The sequence below is a fragment of the Heteronotia binoei genome, chromosome 1, assembly GCF_032191835.1.
Source record: "Heteronotia binoei isolate CCM8104 ecotype False Entrance Well chromosome 1, APGP_CSIRO_Hbin_v1, whole genome shotgun sequence".
Taxonomy (NCBI): domain Eukaryota; kingdom Metazoa; phylum Chordata; class Lepidosauria; order Squamata; family Gekkonidae; genus Heteronotia; species Heteronotia binoei.
This window is the reverse complement of record NC_083223.1, coordinates 279,652,740-279,676,043: the sequence shown is the minus strand read 5'-3', so window position 1 is coordinate 279,676,043 and position 23,304 is coordinate 279,652,740. Positions and strand designations below refer to the sequence as shown.

Below are 23,304 nucleotides of genomic sequence, written 5' to 3'. Positions count from 1 at the left end.
GCACTGAGGTCAGTGGGGAAGAACCAACTGACTATCCCCGGGCCAAAGGAGGCAAAATTAAAGAACACTCGTACATGGGCCTTCTCCATTGCAGCTCCACACCTATGGAACCAGCTCCCGGAAGAAGTTCGGGCCCCGCGGAGCCTTGAAGAGTTCCGCAGGGCCTGCAAGACCATCCTTTTTAGGATGGCCTTTACCTAACCGAACGACGGATGGATTCCACTCAAGTGACTCCGCCATAATATTTACATCTAGCAGAATAGCACCAGAAATGTTAATTTTAAAATTGGAATGCTTTTAAGTGAATGTGTTTTTAAAATTCGTTGTATAATTTACTGTATGGATTAAGATGTTGTCAGCCGCCCTGAGCCTGCTCCGGCGGGGAGGGCGGGATATAAATAAAATGTTGTTGTTGTTATTATTATTATTATAATTATTATTACTGGACTAAAACTTGGTTCTCTTGCTTCAGACCAACACGGCTACCCATCTGAATCCTAGACAATACCCTTGTTCGGGTTTGGTGACCAGAATGGTACACAACAGTCGAAATGTGGTCTCACCACAGATTTGCGTAAGGGCAACAGTGGCAGTTTTATTCTCTGCTCCGATTATGGCCAGCGTGGAATGTGCCTCTTTCACAGCAGCTGCACACCAGGGTCAACATTTTCATCAAGCTATCTAAGGACCATCCCAAGAGCCTTTTCTTGGTCTCTTACTGCCAGCTCAGGCCCCAACAGGTACATCAGAAGATGAGATTTTTTGCGGCCGGAAAGAGGGCATACAAGTATGTCAAAACACATAGGTCTCAATAATCTTTCTCTTATAACAGTCTGCAAAACAAAGAGATTAAACTACTTGTGCTCCCTCAGGAACACCACCTGTTTTGTCTTTTTGCAAAAGATAATGGAATCTTCAGCCCTCCAAAAGCTCTGCTTAACTTTTCAAAAACCTGCATGCGGCACTGTAAACTCTCTCCAGCCAGTCAGTCCCTTGAACAAAAGCAGCCACCGTCACATCATTTGCTTCTGCAGGTGCTGCACCAGGAAAGCTGAGCCCCGAATCCGTCAGACAAGAAGCTCACAGTCAAATCCACACCCAATCATAATGTCTTCTGGACAGCCTTTTCAGTCCCGTTTAGCCTACTTCACAGGGATTGTATTTCAGCCGCGCTTTGCTGAACTGCTCAAATATCACATTAGCACATTAATAAGAACATAAGAACAGCCATGTGGGATCAGGCCAGTGGCCCCTCCAGTCCAACACTCTGCATCACATAAGAACATAAGAGAAGCCATGTTGGATCAGGCCAGTGGCCCATCCAGTCCATCACTCTGTGTCACATAAGAACAGAAGAGAAGCCCTGTTGGATCAGGCCAGTGGCCCATCAAGTCCAAGACTCTGTGACACAGAAGAACATCAGAGAAGCCCTGTTGGATCAGGCCAGTGGCCCATCCAGTCCAACACTCTGTGTCACATAAGAACATCAGAGAAGCCATGTTAGATCAGGCCCATGGCCCATCCAGTCCAACACTCTGTGTCACATAAGAACATAAGAGAAGCCATGTTGGATCAGGCCAATGGCCCATCCAGTCCAACACTCTGTGTCACATAAGAACATAAGACAAGCCATGTTGGATCAGGCCAGTGGCCCATCCAGTCCAACACTCTGTGTCACATAAGAACATAAGAGAAGCCATGTTGGATCAGGCCAGTGGCCCATCCAGTCCAACACTCTGTGTCACATAAGAACATAAGAGAAGCCATGTTGGATCAGGCCAGTGGCCCCTCCAGTCCAACACTCTGTGTCACATAAGAACATCAGAGAAGCCATGTTAGATCAGGCCCATGGCCCATCCAGTCCAACACTCTGTGTCACATAAGAACATAAGAGAAGCCATGTTGGATCAGGCCAATGGCCCATCCAGTCCAACACTCTGTGTCACATAAGAACATAAGACAAGCCATGTTGGATCAGGCCAGTGGCCCATCCAGTCCAACACTCTGTGTCACATAAGAACATAAGAGAAGCCATGTTGGATCAGGCCAGTGGCCCATCCAGTCCAACACTCTGTGTCACATAAGAACATCAGAGAAGCCATGTTAGATCAGGCCCATGGCCCATCCAGTCCAACACTCTGTGTCACATAAGAACATAAGAGAAGCCATGTTGGATCAGGCCAGTGGCCCCTCCAGTCCAACACTCTGTGTCACATAAGAACATAAGAGAAGCCATGTTGGATCAGGCCAGTGGCCCATCCAGTCCAACACTCTGTGTCACATAAGAACATAAGAGAAGCCATGTTGGATCAGGCCAACGGCCCATCCAGTCCAACACTCTGTGTCACACAGTGGCAAAAAAATTTATATATACACACACACTGTGGCTAATAGCCACTGATGGACCTCTGCTCCATATTTTTATCTAAACCCCTCTTGAAGGTGGCTATACTTGTGGCCGCCACCACCGTCAGCATTTTATTTAAAGCAAGCATTTTATAAGCAGACAGACCACCTCCTCTGCACGCTTGAAAGCAACTGCATATTCCCCCCTCCCCCAATTTTGGGTCCTTCGTTCAGAGCTGTCACTAATGTAATCACCGAGGAGACGCATACCAAGTTCTTCAAACACATGAGATGCACTGGAAGACAAACAACCGGACACAACGCATGTTTACTCAACCGCAAAACTCACCAAATCCAACCAAAAAGCGTCCACACAATCCAATGAAAAAGTCAACTCCGCATAGACTAGAAGTCTGCATAGACTTGTATAGATTCTAGTCTATACAAATGATTTAAAGGAAGGAAGGGAAGGAGAAAGAGAAAAAGAGAGAGAGAGAGAAAGAGAGAGAGAGAAAGAGAAAGAAAGAGAAGGAAAGAGAGAAAGAAGGAAAGAGAGAAGGAAAGAGAGAAGGAAAGAGAGAAAGAAAGAGAGAAAGAAAGAAAGAAAGAAAGAAAGAAAGAAAGAGAAAGAGAGAGAGAAAGAGAGAGAAAGAAAGAGAAAGAGAGAAAGAAAGAAAGAGAGAGAGAAAGAGAGAGAAAGAGAAAGAAAGAAAGAAAGAAAGAAAGAAAGAAAGAAAGAAAGAAAGAAAGAAAGAAAGAAAGAAAGAAAGAAAGAAAGAAAGAAAGAAAGAAAGAAAGAAAGAAAGAAAGAAAGAGAGAGAGAGAGAGAGAGAGAGAGAGGAGTAAGGGGGAAAAAGAAAGAGAGTGATAGATTTTCTGCCAAATATACTGTGAACAGAACAGAATTAATATAAAATATGACATGGCTCACAGCCCTATGATTGGATTTGCAAATGTAAATAATGGTATGTAGATTTCATTAGAGAATGAAGCCTGTTAAAAGGTTAGTAAGTTAGTATGTTGAGGGAAAAGGGGTCAAAGGTAATTGTTGAAAAGATATACAGTTGTGCTTTATTGAAGTTATATATGGAAGCTGCATTCCCCATCCAAATTTATGTTGTCATGTTGTTTGGCTTTGATTTCTTTGGGTATGTATTTCTTTTTTGTATTTGGCTTTTGGAGAAAAGAAAAAAGACTTTCGATGAGGGGGGGGGAAGTCAACTTTGCAGAAGCGCCACGAAATCCTTCCGCGCTGCTCCTTTTGACCCACCTCCTAAGTGTGTTGTGAACAAACCACTTGCGACAAAATACCTTTCCACTCCCTGAAAAGCACTAAGTGAATGCTACGATTCAGCACTGAGCCATAGGTTGCAGTAAAAGGCCTGTTTGGTCCCTTCCAAGTGATGCCCCAACCCCATTCTGCAACTTAGGGAAGGAAAACGAAGAGACACCGCATATACAAAATTATCTCTATAAAAGGCACAACACAAGCATAGCAGGAAATAAACAGAACCACGGTAACTCATACACATTCAGATGTGACTTTCTGCACCAGCACCCCCCTTTCTAGTCCACCTCCCAGGGTCTTTGAGAGGCTCACAAACAGATCAAGTGAAAAGTCTTTGCAACACCCCCTATGCAAACATCACAGAGCACACAAATGCAAACACAAACAGATGCACACACTGAGCCAAATGGCACCTTAAAGACCAACCACGTTTCATCCATAGAATCACAGAGACGGAAGGGACCTCCGGGGCCATCTAGTCCAACCCCGTGCAAAAGGCTGGAAACTTACAAATACACAACGGTATCTTTCGTGCGTGCGCACCCTTTTCCAGATGCACTGAAAAGTCACCACCAAAGAGCTGTGCGGCAGGGCTAGTTGGAACTACCTGTCCCGAGGCGATCCTAGAAGAGCGTCTTCACGGAGTTGCTTCTTGTTCATTTCCTATCGCCCTGCAAGAACAGTCTACGCCCACGCAAAGGACCTTTACAGCGGGGCCGGTGGAACCACTTGTCACAAGACAGTCCAGGGGAGCCTTCCCTTGCCGAAGCAGTCTATGCCCAAGCAACACAGCCCTATAGTAGACTGCCACTAGACGGTCCTGAGAGAAGCTCCCAGTACAGAAGCAATCTCGCTCTTGGCAAAAAGAGCTCTACAGCGGGTTCGTGAACCTGACTGCCGCAAGACGGTCCCGGGAGAGCCTCCCCTTACAGAGGCTGTCTACCTCCAGACACATGAGCTTCACAGCAGGGCTGGTGGAACTCCCTGCCACAAGGTGGTCCGAGTCCAGAAAAAGTCTATCTCGAGGCAAGGAAACGGCACATCAGGGATGGTGTACCTCCCGTCCCATGGCTGTCCCAGGAGAGCCTCCCCTTGCAGAGGCTGTCTACCTCTAGACATGTGAGCTCCACAGGGGGGCTGGTGGAACTGGCTGCCACATGAAGGTCTCGGTCAGAAACAGTCTGTCTCTAGGCAAGAAAGCTGCAGGGCAGGGTTGGTGGAACTCCCTGTCACAAGGCAGTCCCAGGCGAGCTCCCCGGGCCGAGGCAGTCTACCGCTAGACAAGAGAGCACCACAGCAGGGCTGGTGGAACTACCTGCCACAAGGTACTCCCAGGAGAGCCTCCCCTAGCAGAGGCAGTCTACCTCTAGTCAAGAGAGCTCCACAGCGGGGTTGGTGGAACTACCTGCCACAAGGCAGTCCCAGGAGAGCCTCCTCTCGCCGAGGCAGTCTACCTCTAGACAAGCGACCTCCACAGCGGGGCTTGGTGGAACTACCCGCCACAAGGCAGCCCCAGTCCAGAAGCAGTCTATCTCTAGGCCAAAAAGCTGCATGGCAGGGTTGGTGGACCTCGCTGTCACGAGGCAGTCCCAGGAGAGCCTCCCCTTGCAGAGGCAGTCTACCTCTAGTCAAGAGAGCTCCACAGCAGGGTTGGTGGAACTACCTGCCACAAGGCGGTCCCAGGAGAGCCTCCTCTCGCCGAGGCAGTCTACCTCTAGACAAGTGACCTCCACAGCAGGGCTGGTGGAACTGCCTGCCACAAGGCAGCCCCAGTCCAAAAACAGTCTATAGGCCAAAAACCAACATAGGAAGACTGGTGGATCTCCCTGTCGCAAGGCGGTCCCAGGCGAGCCTCCCCTGGCCGAGGCAGTCTACCTCTAGGCATGCGAGCTCCACAGCGGGGCTGGTGGAACTGCCTGTCACAAAAAGGTCTCGGTCCAGAAGCAGTCTATCTCTAGGCAAAAAAGCTGGACAAAAAGCTACCTCTAAACTAGAGCGCTCCACAGCAGGGCTGGTGGAACTACCTGCCACAAGGTAGCCCCAGTCCAGAAACAGTCTACCTCTAGGACTAAAAGCAACATGGGAAGACTGGTGGACCTTGCTGTCACAAGGCGGTCCCAGGAGAGTCTCCCCTAGCCAAGGTAGTCTACCTCTAGGCAAGCAACCTCCACAGCGGGACTGGTGGAACTACCCGCCACAAGGCAGCCCCAGTCCAGAAGCAGTCTATCTCTAGGCCAAAAAGCTTCATAGCAGGACCTCCCTGTTGCAAGGTGGCCCCAGGCGAGCCTCCCCTGGCAGAGGCAGTCTTCCTCTATTCAAGAGAGTTCCACAGCGGGGCTGGTGTCACAAGAAGTGATACAAGAAGTACCTGACACAAGTGTCAAAAGAAGTACCTGCCACAAGGCGGTCCCAGGAGAGCCTCCCCTCGCTGAGGCAGTCTACCTCTAGTCAAGAGAGTACTACAGCGGGGCTGGTGGAACTACCTACCACAAGGCGGCCCCAGGAGAGCCTCCCCTGGCAGAGGCAGTCTACCTCTAGTCAAGAGAGCTCCACAGCGGAGCTGGTGTAACTACCTGCCACAAGTTGGTCCCAGGAGAGCCTCCCCTGGCAGAGGCAGTCTACCTCTTGTCAAGAGAACTCCACAGCGGAGCTGGTGTAACTACCTGCCACAAGTTGGTCCCAGGAGAGCCTCCACTGGCCGAGGCAGTCTACCTCTAGTCAAAAGAGCTCCACAGCGGGGCTGGAGGACCTCCCTGCTACAAGGCAGCCCCAGGCGAGCCTCCCCTGACCGAGGCAGTCTACCTCCAGGCAAGCGACCTCCACAGCGGGGCTGGTGGAACTACCCACCACAAGGCAGCCCCAGTCCAGAAGCAGTCTATCTATGGGCCAAAAAGCTGCATGGCAGGCCTTCCCTGTCGCAAGGCGGCCCCAGGCGAGCCTCCCCCCACCGAGGCAGTCTACCCCTAGACAAGCAACCTCCACGGCGGGGCCTTTGGAACTACCCGCCACAAGGCAGCCCCAGTCCAGAAGCAGTCTATCTCTGGGCCAAAAAGCTGCATGGCAGGCCCTCCCTGTCACAAGGCGGCCCCAGGCGAGCCTCCCCCGGCCGAGGCAGTCTACCCCTAGACAAGCAACCTCCACGGCGGGGCTGGTGGAACTACCCGCCACAAGGCAGCCCCAGTCCAGAAGCAGTCTATCTCTGGGCCAAAAAGCTGCATGGCAGGCCTTCCCTGTCGCAAGGCGGCCCAAGTGAGCCTCCCCTGGCCGAGGCAGACTACCCCAGACAAGCGACCTCAACGGCGGGGCTGGTGGAACTACCCTCCACAAGGCAGCCCCAGTCCAGAAGCAGTCTATCTCTGGGCCAAAAAGCTGCACGGCAGGCCTTCCCTGTCGCAAGGCGGCCCAGGTGAGCCTCCCCTGGCCGAGGCAGACTACCCCAGACAAGTGACCTCAACGGCGGGGCTGGTGGAACTACCCGCCACAAGGCAGCCCCAGTCCAGAAGCAGTCTATCTATGGGCCAAAAAGCTGCATGGCATGCCCTCCCTGTCACAAGGCGGCCCCAGGCGAGCCTCCCCTGGCCGAGGCAGTCTACCCCTAGACAAGCGACCTCCACGGCGGGGCTGGTGGAACTACCCGCCACAATGCAGCCCCAGTCCAGAAGCAGTCTATCTCTGGGCCAAAAAGCTCCATGGCAGGCCCTCCCTGTCGCAAGGCGGCCCCAGGCGAGCCTCCCCTGGCCGAGGCAGACTACCCCAGACAAGCGACCTCCACGGCGGGGCTGGTGGAACTACCCGCCACAAGGCAGCCCCAGTCCAGAAGCAGTCTATCTCTGGGCCAAAAAGCTGCACGGCAGGCCCTCCCAGGCGAGCCTCCCCCGGCCGAGGCAGTCTACCCCGAGACAAGCGCCCTCGGCAGCAGGGCCCTGCGGGTGGCGGCCCCTTGCGTGGCGGGGGGCGTGGCGGGGGGCGGTCCCGTGACCCACCTCTCCTCATGGCCTTCATCCAGAGGTGGGCGATGGCGGCGTGGTGGCGCTTGTTCTCCAGGCACCAGGAGGAGAGGCTTTGGATGGACTCCATGGTGTTGGTGAGGGCCTGCAGCTTCCTCTCCAGCGTGGCCTCCAGCAGGGCCGGCGCGCCCGACGACGAGGAGGACGAGGACGAGGAGGACGACGACGAAGAGGAGGACGAAGACGAGGCCTTGCCCCCGCCGCTGCTGCCTCCGCCGCCGGCCGCCATCTTCCCTCCCCTTCGGTCGCACAAGCAACGCCGCCGAGGGAGGGAGGGAGCGGAGTGGGAGCGCGCGCGCACGCGCAGACGCCCGGCCCGCTCGCTCGCGCCGCGACACGCCCCCTCTCCTCCGCGCGCGCGGCTCAACCGCGCAGGCGCGAGCCCCGCAGGGTGGAGGAGGGGACGGGCGCAGGCGCAGACGAGGCGGCCGGCTTCAAAGCCCGCGAGGGTGCGGGGCCGTCTGGGACGTTTGTCTTGCAGCCGTTGGGACTTGTGCGATTGAAGCGTCGCCCTGCCTGGATCCACGTTTGGAAGGGCGCTCTCCGGTGGCAAAGAGGAGCCGTTTTCGGATATATATATATGTTGTTTTGTTCTTGCATGCAGGAAGGGGCTTAATTTGCCAAGGCCGCGCGTGCACCAGCAGCAGCTCTTTGCAGTGGTACTCGAGACAAGCGCACGGGATGTTGCTGCGTTCGTTGCAACCGCCGCTCCCTGGAAATTAGGGGTAGGGGATAGGGGGGCAAATAGGCGTTGCTGCTTCCAGGCAAGCAATACGATGCAATGCAACGCAAGCCGGCAACTCTTTCGTGCCACGCCCCCAGTTTTCCTGCCTGCTTGCAACCCCCTTAGGACGCTTTTTCTCCCCGCCCTTGGGAAGCCTTCCGGTCGCTCCCCCCACTCCCTGCCTCGTCCTTCCAATGGACCCTTCCAGAACCTTGCAGCTCCGCCCTGTCGCCCACAGTAACGCCCCTCCCTTCAGATCAAAGGGCAGTGGGACCGATCAAACATTGGCGCTCCTCGCCGTGCTATTGGCTTGAGTCTGCGCGCGCGCTCGCAAGGCCACCAATTGGGACGTCGCACAAGCGCGAGGGTCCGGCCCCCCTCCCGCGCTGTCTTCCAATCGGAAGGCAGCTGTGGCGTCGCGCAGCCAATGGAAACCGAAGAAGTGGCGCGGGGACGGAGGCGGAGATGTGACGAACGGCTACTTTGCGCGCCCGCTGCTGCCCGACCCTTCAGGGAAAGGGCAGTTTAACCGGCAGCCTCGCCACCCGCTCAACGGCTTCGGCTCGCCTTCCACTCATCAACTGGCCGACGATTGCGACTGGTTTGGACAACCCGCCAGCCGCCATATTCACTCGGCCTGCCTCACGCAGCACAAAATAGTTAGAGCGCATGCGCACTGTGAAAATGGCCCTGAGACAATGGGCGCATGCGCACAACACAAGGCGAAGGGCTGACGCGGGGTTTTGTTGGCCGGGAAAACGAACCCGAACTGGAGTTACTTTCTGCGCAAGCGCTAAAATGAGCTATCTGTGCACATGCGCTCACAGCTCCTTGTGCGCGGAAGAATAGCGTTACACTTAGGTTCCAGAATCCTTTGCGCTCCGTTTGGCCGTGTTCCCTTTTTGGTTCCTCCCAGCGTGCACTGCGTGCCTTAGTTGTTTTTTAATCCTTCTTCTCGTTACAGGAATTGGAACTCCAGACCTCAGAATTTGGTTTTTGGGTTATAGCAAGTAGAATAATAGAATTCTAGAGCTGGAAGGGACCTCCAGGGTCATCTAGTCCAACCCCCTGCACAATGCAGGAAACTCACAAACACCTCCCCTTAAATTCACAGGATCTTCTTTGCTGTCAGATGGCCATGTAGCCTCTGTAGAAAACCCTCCAAGGAAGGAAAGCCCACCACCTCCCGAGGAGGAAGCCTTTTGGAAACTTAGAATCCTAGAGCTGGAAGGGACCTCCAGGGTCACCTACTCCAACCCCCTGCACAATGCAGGATACTCCCAAACACCTCCCCCTAAATTCACAGGATCCTCATTGCTGTCAGAGGGCCATCTAGCCTCTGTTGAAAACCCTCCAAGGAAGGAGAGCCCACCACCTCCTGAGGAGGAAGCCTGTTCCACTGAGGAACCACTCTAATGTTCAGGAAGTTCTTCCTAATGTTGAGCCGGAAATTCTTCTGATTTAATTTCAACCCATTGGTTCTGGTCCTACCTTCCGGGGCCACAGAAAACTATTCCACACCCTCCTCTAAAGGACAGCCCTTCAAGTACTTGAAGATGGTGATCCTATCACCTCTCAGCCTCCTCCTCTCCAGGCTAAATATCCCCAGCTCCTTCAACTCTTCCTCATAGGATTTGGTCCCCAGACCCCTCACCACCTTCGTGCCCTCCTGTTTGGTATGGTGACAAAAAAGGAGTCAAGATTCTTGGAAAAAGTGGAGGGGGGGAAGAAGAGATGAAACTCTTTTGCTGTTATAACAATCCTAAAGCAGTAAAAGTTTGCAAGTCCTGATGAAGAAGGTATTGGATTTATATCCCGCCCTCCACTCCGAAGAGTCTCAGAGCGGCTCACAATCTCCTTTCCCTTCCTCCCCCACAACAGACACCCTGTGAGGTAGATGAAGATACTGGATTTATATCCCGCCCTCCACTCCGAAGAGTCTCAGAGCGGCTCACAATCTCCTTTCCCTTCCTCCCCCACAACAGTCACCCTGTGAGGTGGGTGGAGCTGGAGAGGGCTCTCCCAGCAGCTGCCCTTTCAAGAACAACTTCTGACACAGCTATGGCTGACCCAAGGCTATGCCAGCAGGTGCAAGTGGAGGAGTGGGGAATCACACCCGGTTCTCCCAATCAGAGTCCGCACACTTAACCACGACACCAAACTGGCTCTCCGAAGGAAGGCTGTTAATGAAGACATTTTCGAAGTCTTTAGTTCATGGTGGTGGAAGGTTGCAGCCAGCTTATGGTGACTTTTTCAGGTTAAAAAAGGCAAGAGGAAACATAAAGCAGCCTCTTGCTGAATCAGACCATTGGTCCATCAGAGTCACTGTTGTCTACTCAGACTGGCAGAAGCTCTCCAGGGTTTCAGGCAGAGGTCTTCCACATCACCTACTGCCAGATCTCTTAACTGGAGATGCTGAGGATTGAACCTGCCTACGTAACTGGAGTTCAGACACAATATACTCCCCCGAATGCAAAGTGCTTCCTGATTACATTTCATCTTCATTAACATATGAACATATGAAGCTGCCTTATACTGAATCAGACCTTTGGCCCATCAAAGTCAGCATTGTCTTCTCAGACTGGCAGCGGCTCTCCAGGGTCTCAAACTGAGGCTTTTCATACCTATTTGCCTGGACCCTTTTTTTGGAGATGCCCAGGATTGAACCTGGGACCTTCTGCTTCCCAAGCAGATGCTCTACCACTGAGCCACCGTCCCTCCCCAATACATTGAGCATCTGCAGAAGTATTAAAAGGAAGAGCATCAAAAGTCCTTGGCCTCATTTGAGTCCAGTGTGCCCCGTCTGCTTAGCCTCTCGTGCTCCCGCCTAACACACATGTCAGTTGGAACAGAAACGGTGTTCCTCTAAGCTGAGTTAGCATGAGCTAGCTCACAGAATTTTAGCCACCAGCTCGCACATTTTTATCTTGGCTCAGATAAAATGGCACCAGAGAGTGTGAACAAGCATGTGGATAAGGGTGACCACGTTGATTTTGTTTACCTAGACTTCCAAAAAGCTTTTTGATAACTTTCCTCGTCAAAGTCCTCAGGAGTCATGGGAGAAGGGGACAAATCCTCTCGCGGATTAAGAACTGGTTAATGAACAGGAAGCAGAGAAGACGACACTGGATTTATATTCCGCCCTCCGCTCAAGAGTCTCAGAGCGGCTCACAATCTCCTTTATCTTCCTCCCCCACAACAGACGCCCTGTGAGGTGGGTGGGGCTGAGAGGGCTCTCCCAGCAGCTGCCCTTTCAAGGACAACCTCTGCCAGAGCTATGGCTGACCCAAGGCCATTCCAGCAGCTGCAAGTGGAGGAGTGGGGAATCAAACCCGGTTCTCCCAGATAAGAGTCCGCACACTTCACCACTACACCAAACTGGCTCTCTAGTGAGTCTAGATGGACAGTTTTCAGTGGAAGGGGGTAAGCAGTGGGATACCCCAAGGCCTGGTACACGACGTTGTTCAGGGCAGTGAGAACCAGGGAGGACTGTGAGGTGCTGCAGAGGCATCTGTCAAAGAAGAAGACTGCAGGTTTATACCCCACCCTTCTCTCTGAATCAGGGACTCACAGACACCCTGTGAGGTGGGTGGGGCTGAGAGGGCTCTCACAGCAGCTGCCCTTTCAAGGACAACTCCTGCCAGAGCTATGGCTGACCCAAGGCCATTCCAGCAGCCATAAGTGGAGGAGTGGGGAATCAAACCCAGTTCTCTCAGATAAGAGTCCGCACACTTAACCACTAAACCGGCTCTGGGCGGGTGGGCATCGACATAGCAAACGTGGGTCAACACTGGCAAGTGCACGAGGGATAGATAGAACACTATGTCTGGGGCAGTGATGCTCTGTCTTATTAGTGCTCGGGAAGGCTTCTGGAGTTCTGGACCCACCGGTGGACCTCCCGATGGCCCCTGGGTTTTGGCCACTGTGTGACACAGGGTACTGTGCTGAGGGTTGCTGGCCTGCCCCAACATGGATTTTCTTATGTAGAATACACTTCTAATCCTATGGCAGGAGCCTTCCTTAGGGTCAGAGATCTCATCTACATTTTGTTGTTCAGTCGCACAGGCAAGTCCAACTCTGTGACCCCACGGACCAAGTCACGCCAGGCCCTCCTGTCTTCCACCATCCTCCGAAGTCTGCTCAAATTCGTGTTAGTCACATCAGTAACGCTGTCCAGCCATCTCCTCTTTTGCCGTCCCCTTCTTTTGCCTCCCGTCTTTCCCAGCATCAGGGTCTTCTCCAGGGAGTGCTCCCTTCTCATTTGGTGGCCAGGGTATTTGAGCTTCAGCTTCAGCATCTGACCTTCCAGGGAACAGTCTGGGTTGATTTCCCTTAGGACTGACAGATTGGATCTTCTTGCAGTCCAAGGGACTCTCAAGAGTCTTCTCCAGTGAGTGCTCCCTTCTCATTTGGTGGCCAGGGTATTTGAGCTTCAGCTTCAGCATCTGACCTTCCAGGGAACAGTCTGGGTTGATTTCCCTTAGGACTGACAGATTGGATCTTCTTGCAGTCCAAGGGACTCTCAAGAGTCTTCTCCAGTGAGTGCTCCCTTCTCATTTAGTGGCCAAAATCTTTGAGCTTCAGCTTCAGCATCTGACCTTCCAGGGAACAGTCTGGGTTGATTTCCCTTAGGACTGACAGATAGGATCTTCTTGCAGTCCAAGGGACTCTCAAGATTCTTCTCCAGCACCACATCTCAAAAGCATCTATTATTCTTTTGCGCTCGGCCTTCCTTATGGTCCAGCTCTCACAGCCATACATTACTGCTGGGAATACCATCGCTTTGACTATACGGATTTTTGTTGGCAGGGTGATTATACTGCCCAGGTTCGCCACAGCTGTCCTCCCAAGGAGCAAACGTCTTTCAATTTCATGGCTACAGTCACCTTCTGTAGGCCCTCAGAGATCCCAGAGATGTGAAGTGTGTCACGACTTCCGTGTCTTCCCATTTGACATAAAAAAAAAAAGGTAAAAGGTAGTCCCCTGTGCAAGCGCCGGTCGTTTTTGACAACATAAGCATATGCAATTCCTCCCCACCCCCCAACTCCTGCCCAAGGCGATGCACACAACCAACACGGTCCAAAACACCAAGAGAACAAACGTTTTTAACTTCTTACAAAAAAAAAGTTTATTCTGTAAATGTAGGATGTGGGCTAAATCCCCAGCTCCTATTCTGCTGTACAATTCCCACACTGGGAGCCGCAGCCTCCTTCTCTCTGAGCCCGCAGCTCCACCCAGCTCTCCTGTCCACCCCCTCTCCCTCGTGTGGTTCACCTCACGCGCAATCCCCACCTCCTGAACTGGGAAGGGAAGCCGACGACCGGGGCTACATCTCTCGAGAGACCCATGGAGTTGGGAAGGAAACAAGGCACGGCTGGAAAATGAGTCTCCGCTTTCCAGGGCCTGAAAGCTGAATTCTATCCAGATAGCAGTAGCACACACATCAAGATCCACAAACTGGTTTAGTCCAAAAAAAGGCCCGAAAGGGTGCGCGGCTGGGTGGTTTTCACCTATGAAAAAGATTTCATTTCATCGTGTGCATCGTATGGTGAGGGGCTCGAGGGGGGGACCTGTCCAAGGTTTCAGTCACATTCTCGCGCACAAACGTCACACACAGCAAATGCCGAAAAGGGGGGCTTCGGAAGGGCCTTCAGTCTGTGGATTCCAACACCGACTGGCTCAGGGCCAGGTCCCAGTAATGCTCTGCGCTGTGTTTCTTAAAGTGTTCACGTGCCATGTTTTCAGTGGGGCACTGCTTGAATTTCATGTCGCCAAAACTGCGATCCTTTGCTGTACCCTGGAGAAGCAAAAAAAAAGGAGAGAAGTCTTAAAAGAGTCTCAAGAGAGATTCGGAAGGACAGCCGTGTTGGACTGAAGCAGCAAAACGACGCTTTGAATCTAGTGGCAATTTTAAGACCAATGAAGTTTTATTCTGAGTGTAAGTTTTCATGTGAATGTACACTTCTGAAATCTTATACTCCTAAAAAAGTAAAGGTAGTCCCCTCCGCAAGCACCAGTCGTTTCCGACTCGGGGGTGACGTTGCTTTCACTATGTTTTCACGGCAGACTTTACGGGGTAGTTTGCCATTGCCTTCCCCGGTCATCTACCCTTTCCCTCCAGCAAGTTGGGTCCTCATTTGACCGACCTTGGAAGAATGGAAGGCTGAGTCAACCTTGAGCCAGCTACCTGAACCCAGCTTCCGCCGGGATCGAACTCAGGTCGTGAGCAGGGAGCACCGACTGCAGTACTGCAGCTTTACCACTCTGAGTCACGGGGCTCTTTAAAAGGTAAAGGTAGTCCCCTGCGCAAGCACCAGTCGTTTCTGACTCGGGGGTGACGTTGCTTTCACGTTTTCACGGCAGACTTTTTACGGGGTGGTTTGCCACTGCCTTCCCCAATCATCTAAACTTTCCCCCCAGCAAGCTGGGTACTCATTTTACAGACCTCGGAAGGATGGAAGGCTGAGTCAACCTCGAGCCGGCTACCTGAAAATCCAGCTTCCGCCGGGATCGAACTCAGGTCGTGAGCAGAGCTTAGGACTGCAGTACTGCAGCTTCACCACTCTGCGCCATTCCGAAGCAGGGCTTTTTAATAGCACGAATACCTTGGCCTATTAAGGCCACACACCCCTGATGCAGCCAATCCTCCAAGAGCTTACAGGGTTCTTAGTACAGTGTCTACTGTAAGCTCCAAAAGGATTGGCTACATCAGGGGTGTGTGGCCTAATATGCAAAGACGCTTCTGCTACAAGAAAAGCCCTGCTCCTAAGTTAAGATGCATCTGGAAGTGAATCCATGAGAACGTGCGATGCCAAGTGCGTCCATTTTACAGGCAAGTTGAATTCAAGAAGAGTGACTTGCCAAAGCCCAGGCAGTACCGGGGTTTGAACTGACCACTCTGGACTTCCCAGCCCATCTCCCAGATAAGAGTCCGCACATTTAAAGCACGATATGGTCCAGAGAGCCACACTGGATCAGAAAGCAAGCTTACCTCCCACACTAGAGAACATTTGTTCGTCTTTTTCACAGACTCCTCATCAGATGCATCATCATCTGTCAACAACAACGAAAAGCACGGGGTTAATTCTGAAAACCATTTATTTTTTTATTAGTTGGATTTTTATCCCACCGTTCCCGGCAAGCGGGGCTCGGGGCGGCTCGCAACGATGAAAAATGCAATCCAAACAATAGATGAAACCTCCCATAATGATACAGCAAACCATAGATCAAATCCAGATGGCCCATAAGCATAGGGGATAGCGCTCAGAACTGAACAATGGGGAGTCACTGAACACAGCAGGGGGACGTGGAGCCGGGCAGGCCAGAATAACAAGACACCCGTTGCCTCAACCATAAGCCCAGTGGAACATCTCCTTTAGACAGGCCCTGTGGAACTGAAGCAGATTCTGCAGGGCCCTGAGCTCATCTTGTTCCACCAGGTCGAGGCAAGAGTCGAAAAGGCTCTGAGGCTTTGGTCGAGGGGACACGGATGTCCTTAAGGCCGGGGATCACCAGCGGCTGTTGATCCGACGGGCATTTCATGTGACTTAACAATTTCTCTGTCAGGATTTCAGGATATAGAAACTGTGCTGTCCGGGGGTGGCTCCCATGGATCCGTTTCGCTTATGGTGGCGCTTTCTGCTTGAGAAGCAGTCACATCAGGGAAGCCTGTACCACTGGCAGAAAGGTTTCTGCACCGCTGGCAGAAAGGAACCATGTAATCCAACCCGCTGTTGAGGACGAAACTCCCGGCAGCCACGAGGTCAACGCCCTCCCACAAGCTTCCCTGGAAGAAGGCTGCCTAAATTTAGAGGGAGGCTGTGGAGAAACGCCATTTTAATCCAGGTTGGTGCTTCATTGGGAGGGAAAACATGAAACTCCTAAGCAGGCTTCGGCCTAGCCTTCCCCTCACTCCCCCCCTCCCTTCCAGAGCCAAACCAACAATGCTAGGGGGAAAGTCTCCTAGAGAGACAGGAAGTTCTTTTGTTCTCTGCATGTGAGTTAGGAGGAAGAGTGTTCAGTTCTCAGCTGCAGCTCGAAGGAAGAGGTTGCCAGTGTGGGAGCTCCTGCCTGTGCATGCGGCCTAGTTAGGAAAATGAGGCCTCCAGGCAGTAAGACCAAGTAAGTCATCCCAAAAGGAAGGGTGTGTTTAGATCAGGGACAGTAGGATGCGTTTATAACACATTTTCTTTGTCATGCTGTTTGCTGTGCGGGTGCTGTACTGTGCTTACATGCAACTGTTTTTGTTTTGTTCTTTTATTTTCTTTTTCTCTTTTAATTAAATATTTTTACTGTTTTAAATGCTGGCAGTCCATCTCTGTACCACATAGATCCCCAACCGCCTTAGACCACGCTGTTTTATAAAGGGGGCCCCAGGCAAGGGGGAAGGCATGCAGTTGGATAAGGTGCCAATCCTCCAGGGGTGCCCCAAAGAAGTGCTGAGGTCTCTGTGAAACCCAAGTACAGGGTGGCAGAGGACCTTGAGGCCTGGCCTCATAGCTGGAGAGGGGGATTGGGAGTCCTGTTCCTCTCAATCTGAACCCCTAGACTGAGCAGGTGGTGGCAGCGAGCCCAAGGGGCAGGAGGAGAAATAGCTCCCTCCAGGAGTTGGCGACTCAATAGGGAGCTGACGGGACCGGGTCTGAAGGCAGAATCGGGCCGGTTCCGTCACAGAGGCCCTCCAGTTTTATTCAACACAAGCCTCCACTGCAGAAGCACAAAGCTCAACAATCAAGGCTGGAGCGGCAAAGCAGATCTCTGAGAATGAGAACTGCGTAGTGCTGCCAATGAGAGCTACACTGACAACTCCCATCAAAAGCCAGGGACACTTTCGGCAAAAGGAAAGAAGAAGATGAAGATATTGGATTTATAGCCCGCCCTCCACTCCAAAGAGTCTCAGAGCGGCTCACAATCTCCTTTACCTTCCTCCCCAACAACAGACACCCTGTGAGGTGGGTGGGGCTGGAGAGGGCTCTCACAGAGCTGCCCTTTCAAGGACAACCTCTGCCAGAGCTACGACTGACCCAAGGCCATTCCAGCAGGTGCAAGTGGAGGACTGGGGAATCAAACCCGGTTCTCCCAGATAAGAGTCCGCACACTTAACCACTACACCAAACTGGCTCTCGGTAAGACCAAGAGGCCCTACTTAGGGTTGCCAATCCCCAGGTGGGGGCAGGGGATCCCCCGGTTTAGAGGCCCTCCCCCCACTTCAGGGTCGTCAGAAAGCGGGGGGAGGGGAAGGAAATGTCTGCTGGAAACTCCATTATTCTCTGTGGAGATTTATTCCCATAGGAAATAATGGAGAATTGATCCGCAGGTATCTGGAGCTTTGGGGAGGCTGTTTTCTGAGGTAGAGGCACCAAATTTTCAGTATAGCATCTAGTGCCTCTCCCCCAAATACCCCCCAAGTTTCAAAAGGATTGGACCAGGGGGTCCAATTCTATGAGCCCCAAAAGAAGGTGCCCCTCTCCTTCATTATTTCCTATGGAAGGAAGGCATTGAAAAGGTGTGCCGTCCCTTTAATTGTAATGGCCAGAACTCCCTTTGGAGTTCAGTTATGCTTGTCACAGCCTTGATCTTGGCTCCACCCTCAAAGTCCCCAGATATTTCTGGAATTGGACTTAGCAACCCTAGCACTGCTGCTCTGGCCGGGCCAGTTTTCTTACCGTCTCCCTTTGTATTTGAAGTCTGTTCATCCCATTTTATTCGATGCAGCATAAGCCGTTTGAATTTCTTCTGTGCTTTCGGGCCTAGGGGGGTGGGAGAAGGGAAGAGAGAAGAGATCAGAAGGGAGCCACTTTAATTCTGAAGTAATTTCTGAGAGACCTCGTTATATGTGGTTTTACAGGGCTCTTCCCACAAAACACAACCAAAATGAGGACGGCCAGGACTTAAAGAAACCAGTTTCTACTGTAAGCTCCTCAAGAGGCAAGGACTTTTCCTTTGCTGATATTTCTCTGTGCACTGATGGGCTAAGTAAATAGTTTAAAAAAACCCAAACCTATAATTTTAACCTGGTTAACATTCTATACCCTAACCGGGATGACCCCGGCTAGCCTCTCTATCTCTCTATATTTGCCAAAAGCAAAAGTAGCCTGATCTTGTCAGATCTCAGAAGCTAAACAGAGTCAGCGCTGGCTAGAACTTGGGATGGGAGACCACCAAGGAAGTCCAGTGTGGCTACGCAGAGCCAGGCAAGGGCAAGCCACCTCTGAACGCTTCTTCCCTTGAAAACTCTCCTGGGGACACCACTAGAGATGTGAAGGCCCGGAAAAATTCAGGACAAAAAAAAAAAAGTGGGTTTTTTCCGTTTTTTGACTGAAGCCTTTTTCGTTTTGTTTTTCCCCGAAAAATTGAAAAAAATGATCATTCTAACGCGATGAATAAAATATTTTAAGACAAGGTGTTCAAATAGTTTCCAAATCGTTTCTACAAAAATACGTATGGTATCAGATTATTCTAATTTTTGTGCACTGAGGACAAGCAAGTTCTAGGCCAGCCCATTCATTGAAGCTTAGTCCCGCACTCCCTTCTATACACTTCCCGCCTCTTCAATTCTTTTCATGAGAATTCGGGGGTTTTTTGTTTTCATTTAATGCTGTGGAGAGGAAATATGAATAATGGTGACTTCTGGGTTTTTAAAAATGTTTTTGTGGAGGGTTTTTTTTGTCTGTTCCACATAAACCAGTGTTGCTTCATTTGTTACAATTACAAATAAATATTATTTAAAAAGTAAATTCTGTTTGTAATAACTGTTTGGATACACCATATTCTTTTAATGTGCTGGTTGCGATAATTTCATGTCAAGTAAAATTGTCCGGAGTCGTATTTTATGTTTCTAAAGTAACAGAATGGCTTTCAATCTGGAAAAGAAAAAAGGGCTAAGGTAGCATTTTTCAATTTTTCTGAAAATTTCCCTTCCCCCCCCCCCCCCCGGGGCCAAAAAATGGGTGTTTTTTTTTTCCGAGCTTCAAAATTTCCAGAAATTTTACATCTCTAGGCACCACAACCCAGCTGTGACTTGGTGGCACCTTCCACCACCAAAGAACACACCCCTGTGAAAGAGCTGCAGCAAATCAGATCCCACTGCCCCGGGCCAGCACTGTTTCTAGGGGAGGGATGGTGGCTCAGTGGTAGAGCATCTGCTTGGGAAGCAGAAGGTCCCAGGTTCAATCCCTGGCATCTCCAACTAAGAAGGGTCCAGGCAAATAGGCGTGAAAAACCTCAGCTTGAGACCCTGGAGAGCCACTGCCAGTTAGGGGAGGGATGGTGGCTCAGTGGTAGAGCATCTGCTTGGGAAGCAGAAGGTCCCAGGTTCAATCCCCGGAATCTCCAAAAAAGGGTCCAGGCAAACAGGTGTGAAAAACCTCAGACCCTGGAGAGCCGCTGCCAGTCTGAGAAGACAATACTGACTCTGATGGACCAAGGGTCTGATTCAGTAGAAGGCAGCTTCATATATCATATATGTTTCCATCAGAAGCCAGGGCTCCTGAGAAGTCGACCAAGCAAGGCCTGGTGCCGGCCGTTCGTTGCCTGTTCCGCATATCGGGCAATCCAGGCCCTTCCATTCGCAGCTGTTGGAACCGGTTTGCACAGACCATGTTGTTTGCAGGGCAACGTTTCCTGATTTACATACACAGTCTGCATCAAGGGATCCAATATTCAGCGCCATGAATGGCACATCTCGGTAGTGCAGACGGCACAACTTTGCCCGCTTTTGCATGCTATGGGGGATGGGTGGGGGCAAGGAGCTTTGCAGGGCACTGGACACACGAAGACAAAAAACTGCCTTCTGTTAACCAGACCCTCGGTCCAGCCGGGTCAGCACTGCCTACTCCGACTCGCATCAGCCCTCCAGGGTCTCAGGCTGAGGCCTTTTCCATCACCTCCTGCCTGGTTCTTTTTAACTGGAGATGCCAGGGATTGAACCTGGGACCTTCTGCATGCCAAGCAGATGCTCTGTCACTGAGCCACAGCTCCTCCCCATAGCTATGCAGAGTCTCAAGCTGAGGTCTTCCCCATCACCTCCTGCCTAGCCCATTCAACTGGAGATGCCGGGGATGGAACCTGGGACCTTCTGCATGCCAAGCAGATGCTCTGCCACTGAGCTATGGCCCCTCTCCATGGCTCTCCAGGGTCTCAGGCTGAGGCCTTTTCCATCCCCTCCTGCCTGGTCCTTTTAACTGGAGATGCCGGGGATGGAACCTGGGACCTTCTGCATGCCAAGCAGAGGCTCTGCCACTGAGCTATGGCCCCTCTCCATGGCTCTCCAGGGTCTCAGGCTGAGGCCTTTTCCATCCCCTCCTGCCTGGTCCTTTTAACTGGAGATGCCGGGGATAGAACCTGGGACCTTCTGCATGCCAAGCAGATGCTCTGCCCCTGAGCTATGGCCCCTCTCCATGGCTCTCCAGGGTCTCAGGCTGAGGCCTTTCCCATCACCTCCTGCCTGGTTCTTTTCAACGGAGGGGATGAGGACTGAACCTGGGACCGTCTGCATGCTGAGCAGAGGCTCTCCCATCGAGCCATGAGCCCTCCCCAATCTCCCGGGCACCTCTGAAGTGGCATGAAAATGTCATGAACACGTAAACAAAGTATTGTGTGTAATGAATTTTCTCCCAAATTTCAGCCGGAGGGAAGGAGAGCGTTTCCAAAATTCCTGAAAATGTGACACATCTAGATAAGAACATCGGAGGGCAAGCAAGCCTGGTACGACACTCTCCCCTCTCTCGTGCGCACGCCCGTCTCCTCACCTCCTTCCACCACCACCACGTTAACATCTTTGTGTAGAACCACAACGCCCGTGAGGTATAGCTGGCCGGCATTGGCTTCGATCTTGAATTTCTTGGCAGGATTGCTTAGATTTCGGACCCTGGGGATGGCGAAAGAAAGGTGCTCAGGCTCACGATGGGGGTCACGCGGGGAGACGGAGTTGGCCTGGCGCGGGGAGGGGACACTCACCTATAGACGGATATGTGAACCCCCTGAGAGAGATCTTCCTTCAGCTTCTTCACTTGCTTGGCTTTCCTCTGAGCCACGGTGAGCTTCCGTGCTGCGTTGGCCTCTTCGTGAGCTCTGCAGGGAAGGTGGGGGTGATGTGGTTTCTGCACCATTTAACGTGGCGTATTTGAAATGCTTATGCTTCATGTCGGCTCTATTTGAGATTGCCGCTTGTTTTCAGACTTCTGCAGTCAAAACCCTATCGCGCCGGTCATTTACCAATGCTCCCCTCTAAGCCGCGGAGCCTTGTGAGCAGAAATTCTACTTTGTGAGCTACTGGCATTAAAGTTGTGAGCGCCTGCATCGATTAGTTTGCTCCGGGCCCATTTTTTGTGAGCTAAGACTATGGGCGAGCCAGAGGCTAAAAAACTGTGAGCTAGCTCACACTCACTCAGCTTAGAGGGAGCACAGGTCCATTACCTGTATTCCCTCTAAGCTGAGTTAGTGTGAGCTAGCTCAGATTTTTTTTTAGCCTCCAGCTCACCCATTTTCGTAAAATAATCGATGGAGGAGCTCACAACTTTAATGCCGGTAGCTCACAAAGTAGAATTTCTGCTCACAAGGCTCCGCAGCTTAGAGGGGAGCATTGGTCAGGAACCACGTGTGGAAATCCCTTCTCAGATCTTCAGCACTGCATTGCAATTGGGTCCTAATCTTGGTGTTTGATATGCTTTTTTAAGAGTTCATAAGAACACAAGAGAAGCCATGTTGGATCAGGCCAATGGCCCATCCAGTCCAACACCCTGTGTCACATAAGAACATAAGAGAAGCCATGTTAGATCAGGCCAATGGCCCATCCAGTCCAACACTCTGTGTCACACAGTGGCCAAAAAAAGAAATTATACATATATACACACACTGTGGCTAATAGCCACTGATGGACCTCTGCTCCATATTTTTATCTAAACCCCTCTTGAAGCTGGCTATGCTTGTAGCCGCCACCACCTCCTGTGGCAGTGAATTCCACATGTTAATCACCCTTTGGGTGAAGAAGGACTTCCTTTTATCCGTTCTAACCCGACTGCTCAGCACTTTCATCGAATGCCCACGAGTTCTTGTATTGTGCGAAAGGGAGAAAAGGACTTCTCTCTCTGCCTTCTCTATCGCGCGCATCATCTTGTCAACCTCTCTCCTGTCACCCCGCAGTTGACGTTTCTCCAAGCTAAAGCGCACCCAGCGTTTCAACCTTTTTTCATAGTTCAAAGTGTTCCCTATTAGAGGGGGCATCGGTCATTACATGTCTCATCCTGCTGACATTTGACTTGCACGAAGAAATCCGCCTTGAGCAGGGCTCCATGACACAGTCCCCATGGGTGCGCCCTGCTGTCCATCAACTGTTTCTGGAAAGTGGGTGGGGCCAGGTGGGGCTCTTGCCCAGCAAGGCTTCTGAATGGTCACTGGAGATCTGATCGGTGGATTAGGAATAGATCCCCAGTGTGATCAAGCACCAGATTTCTTTTTTGAAAAAAAAAAACCAAAACAAAATCCCAAATCGTTCGTTACTTCCTGTTATATTTCTATCTCACTCGTTCCTAAAAGGAGCCAGCCCTACCGACATCACGTCCGCACCCCATCCTCTACTGCAGAATTAGGGCTGGACTGAGCCTGAGTCGTCTGCCTGTGCTAAACTTGTACTATTTCAATTTTTGTAATAATTAGACCAGGGGTTGCCAAACTTGCTTAACGTAAGAGCCACACAGACTAAACGTCAGATGTTTGAGAGCCGCAAGACATGAATGTCATTTGAGAGCCGCAAGATGGGAAGGAAGGAAGGCAAATAGACGGGGGGGGGGTGGAAAGTAAGCAACTTTAAATGCATTCTCCAAGCCGCCAACTGGCTCGGCTTGCTGAGGAGGAGGAGGAGATGATAATGATATTGGATTTATACCCCACCCTCCACTCTGAATCTCAGAGTAGCTTACAATCTCCTTTACTTCTCCCCC

General features: G+C 51.6%; 2 protein-coding genes across 2 annotated transcripts in view; both read right to left on the bottom strand.

The window, feature by feature from the left end:
- The window catches only part of RPRD2 (regulation of nuclear pre-mRNA domain containing 2), a 105,387-nt gene extending 97,485 nt beyond the window's left edge, over nucleotides 1-7,902 (bottom strand). The window contains 1 exon segment of the mRNA XM_060256213.1: nucleotides 7,618-7,902. Within this exon segment, the coding sequence (XP_060112196.1) occupies nucleotides 7,618-7,870 (253 nt within the window). The 5' untranslated portion in view covers nucleotides 7,871-7,902.
- A 5,565-nt stretch (nucleotides 7,903-13,467) lies between these two features.
- The window catches only part of PRPF3 (pre-mRNA processing factor 3), a 53,412-nt gene continuing 43,575 nt past the window's right edge, over nucleotides 13,468-23,304 (bottom strand). The window contains exons 12-16 of the mRNA XM_060256244.1: nucleotides 21,323-21,436; nucleotides 21,115-21,233; nucleotides 18,031-18,114; nucleotides 15,357-15,418; nucleotides 13,468-14,162 (exon numbers count right to left, since the gene is read on the bottom strand). Coding sequence (XP_060112227.1) covers nucleotides 14,016-14,162; nucleotides 15,357-15,418; nucleotides 18,031-18,114; nucleotides 21,115-21,233; nucleotides 21,323-21,436 — 526 coding nt within the window. The 3' untranslated portion in view covers nucleotides 13,468-14,015. The remainder of the gene's footprint in view (nucleotides 14,163-15,356; nucleotides 15,419-18,030; nucleotides 18,115-21,114; nucleotides 21,234-21,322; nucleotides 21,437-23,304) is intronic.